At 33.6% G+C, this 3,034-nt stretch overlaps 1 protein-coding gene across 1 annotated transcript; it reads left to right on the top strand.

Moving 5' to 3' along the window:
- The first annotated feature begins 1,215 nt into the window (after window positions 1-1,215).
- On the top strand, window positions 1,216-2,046 carry LOC106477487 (gastrula zinc finger protein XlCGF7.1-like). Its single transcript, XM_013938045.1, has one exon. It carries the CDS (start codon window positions 1,216-1,218, stop codon window positions 2,044-2,046), a length of 831 nt encoding a protein of 276 aa, XP_013793499.1.
- Window positions 2,047-3,034: the final 988 nt, after the last annotated feature.

Below are 3,034 nucleotides of genomic sequence, written 5' to 3' on the forward strand. Positions count from 1 at the left end.
CTTTCGTCTATAACTGAAATGTTTATTGTTGATCAAGAAAGTTATAATTATAATTTCGATTTTATTAATATATTTTCTAAGTCTACTAAATGGCCAATTCGATTCCTTTGTTCCAAACTCCAGGGTAATCCTACCAGAAACTTTCTCCCTAAACCATAACATTATTAACTACTGTTCCAGCAATTTCAATTATTCTTTTTATTTTACAGATGTTATTGGCAAATATAATTAAGGTAGAGAACTTGCATTGATTAGAAAATAATATTGATTAACCTTTTAGTAATAACCCCATAGTGCATTAAATATTTTTGGACCAACTGAACGAGAACCAGGAATTAGTAGCCAGACCGATAAATAACTTAAATAATATGATCAAATTTAGAATATGTTTAGTTTTAAGTTTTCGTTAAATGACTTAAAGTATAAAATTGTGTATTTCGGGGAACAACTAAACAACCCATATTGCTTCCACTGTGATGAACGATCACCGTCTTACATTTGTTCTTATTGGCTACCTGTGACAATCTTGTCCACTGGTTTCAAGAGATTGTTTGTTACATCGCTTCATTAAGCACGTGCACACAGAAAATGCCTGGTGACCAGTTTCCTTTCTTCCTTCATTCGCCCGTTGGCCAATCATTTTGTTTGACCTCTGCAGAAGCAACTCCATCGTTAACATCAACCTCTGTGACCTTTAGCGTTTCAGCGGATGCAATCTTTTTCACTATTGGGTAATCCTGAAGTATAAAGCTGACCAGCAGTGATAATATATGTTCATTTTGTTAGTATCTTTCGTTTGAAAAAGTTGAAGACGGATAGAGAAGTAAAGTGTTAAGCTTGTGACAGCAATATTCACAGAAACCTCCTGAATTATTTCAAGGTAAGAAAAACATTTCAAGTGTTTAATGTGTATTTCATGAAATATGTTAGTTATTAATGTTTATAAATGTGTCCTAAGCATACTAAAAGGCATATAGTTGCGAGCGTAATGGACCCCCCGCGCCCTTTGCACAAAAATTTATCATGTCTTCATAAGGAATAGCACGAATAACGAAAGATGACCATCATATTTTACCTAAATAATCATAGAATTAATATACTTCTAAAGCCGTTTCTGGAACGAATTGATAAATATTAAAAAGGTAAATTATTATAGTCTACATAGATAATGTGAATGTTTCTTTTTTACTTTTAACAGGAATTTAACAATTTAATATGGAGAACAACTGTGCGAGTGAAAAAGGATTGACACGTCGAAAGACGCAATACTTCTGTGTTTTCTGTAACTATGAAACGAACAGAAAAAATAATCTGAAACGCCACTGTTCATCAATGCGTGAGCACAGTTCGAAGATTCTAGAATGTTGTGGAGAACACTTTCTAAATAAAGCTGCTTTGCGTTCCCACACGAAAACCTTACACAAAGAAGGTTATATTTGTAACCTGTGTACACGAAGCTTTTGCCGAAGAGCTCTACTGAGACGTCATATGAGTGTCCACAACGGGCTAAAAGAATTTTATTGTGAACTTTGTATTTACGCTACCAGTCACAAAGGCAACTTGGAGAGACATCAGTTTCGTATCCACGGAATTCCAGAGAAGAAACATCGAAAAAGGAATTCCGTGTCCAAACAATCGGGAGCGTCTTCATCATCGTCTCTGGGTTTGTCTTCTAGAGAAGAGGAAAGCAATGGTGAGAAATTATCTAATAATCAATCCATTGTATATACACCAGAATTACCAGACTCTACTTCTGAAGAACCATCAATTACAATGGCAGAAGATATTAACAGAAGTGAAACTAGAGGAACAGACAGAATTTCTCCAGCAAAGGAAAACATTCGATTATGCTGCTTTCCTTACAAATGTTTGAAATGCAACAGCGTTTTCAAGAAGCAGTCAGACTTCATAAGTCACGGTGACCAGATGCACCCACCACGAGACGCCTTCGATATGACACTCATTCATGCAGCTTTGAGACATGGTCAGCAGGCTCAAGAGAAACCTTTGAACTTGGTTATTCATCCTCAACGGGAACCATTTTAATACATAAGAGCTCATATTGTTAATAAAATTTAATATGATTTGGTCTAAGTAATTATTTATTACAGCAATATATCTACCTTTCATTTTGAATTTATTCTTTGCTACTTTAATCATTGTTACGTATTAGAAATTCAAATGGTCTGAAATTGAGTTAACTTGTAATTTAGATTTAGTAGTTAAATTGTACTTTGGATTTAGTAGTTAAGTAAAGGCCGATATATAGTGAGTTTATGATATTTGCCAACAAGATTGATACATGGTTTTTTTTTTAACACAAATATGTTTTTAAATACTTGCCTTAATATTTAGTGGCTGTGTAATGTATTAGATAATTAAAGTTTCTTTGTCTTTTCTTTACACGTTTGGTGTTTAGTGTGTGTACTTTCCTGATAAGATATGCTGGGTATCACGACATTTTACTAACGTAGTAAATGACTGCCGACAAATAATTATTTTCTCAAAACATTTCCTAGCTCAGTGAACTAATAAACTATCACAGTAAACTTGATTAAAGATAAGTTAAAATTGAATAATAAAGTAATTGAATAAGTTGCTGGAAAATCAGAATAATAAAGTGATTGAATAACTTGATTGAGTGATTGAATAAAAATGCTATCAATGATGGCTGGAGACGGCTTGAATGGGTAATGAAGAAAAACTTTAATACAACAGCAAATGTACAACGTTTCGACAAGGTTTTGTCATCATCATTTTGTGTACCTGATGATGACAAAACCTTGTCGAAACGTTGTACATTTGCTGTTGTATTAAAGTTATTCTTCATTACCCATTCAAGCCGTCTCCAGCCATTATTAGTCTCAAAGTGGGTTCCTCGTCATCGAATTTGAATTCTAACAGTAGGTTGGAGTTCTTACTTTATTAATATCTGGTACAACATTCTAACAGTAGGTTGGATATCTTGCTTTATTAATATCTGGTACAACATTCTAACAGTAGGTTGGACATCTTACTTTATTAATATATGGTA

This window comes from Limulus polyphemus, unplaced genomic scaffold, assembly GCF_000517525.1.
Source record: "Limulus polyphemus unplaced genomic scaffold, Limulus_polyphemus-2.1.2 Scaffold16278, whole genome shotgun sequence".
Lineage (NCBI taxonomy): Eukaryota > Metazoa > Arthropoda > Merostomata > Xiphosura > Limulidae > Limulus > Limulus polyphemus.

What these genes read in the sequence shown, in the direction of transcription:
- LOC106477487 (XM_013938045.1), top strand. Translation starts at nt 1,216, where the DNA reads ATGGAGAACAACTGTGCGAGTGAAAAAGGATTGACACGTCGAAAGACG.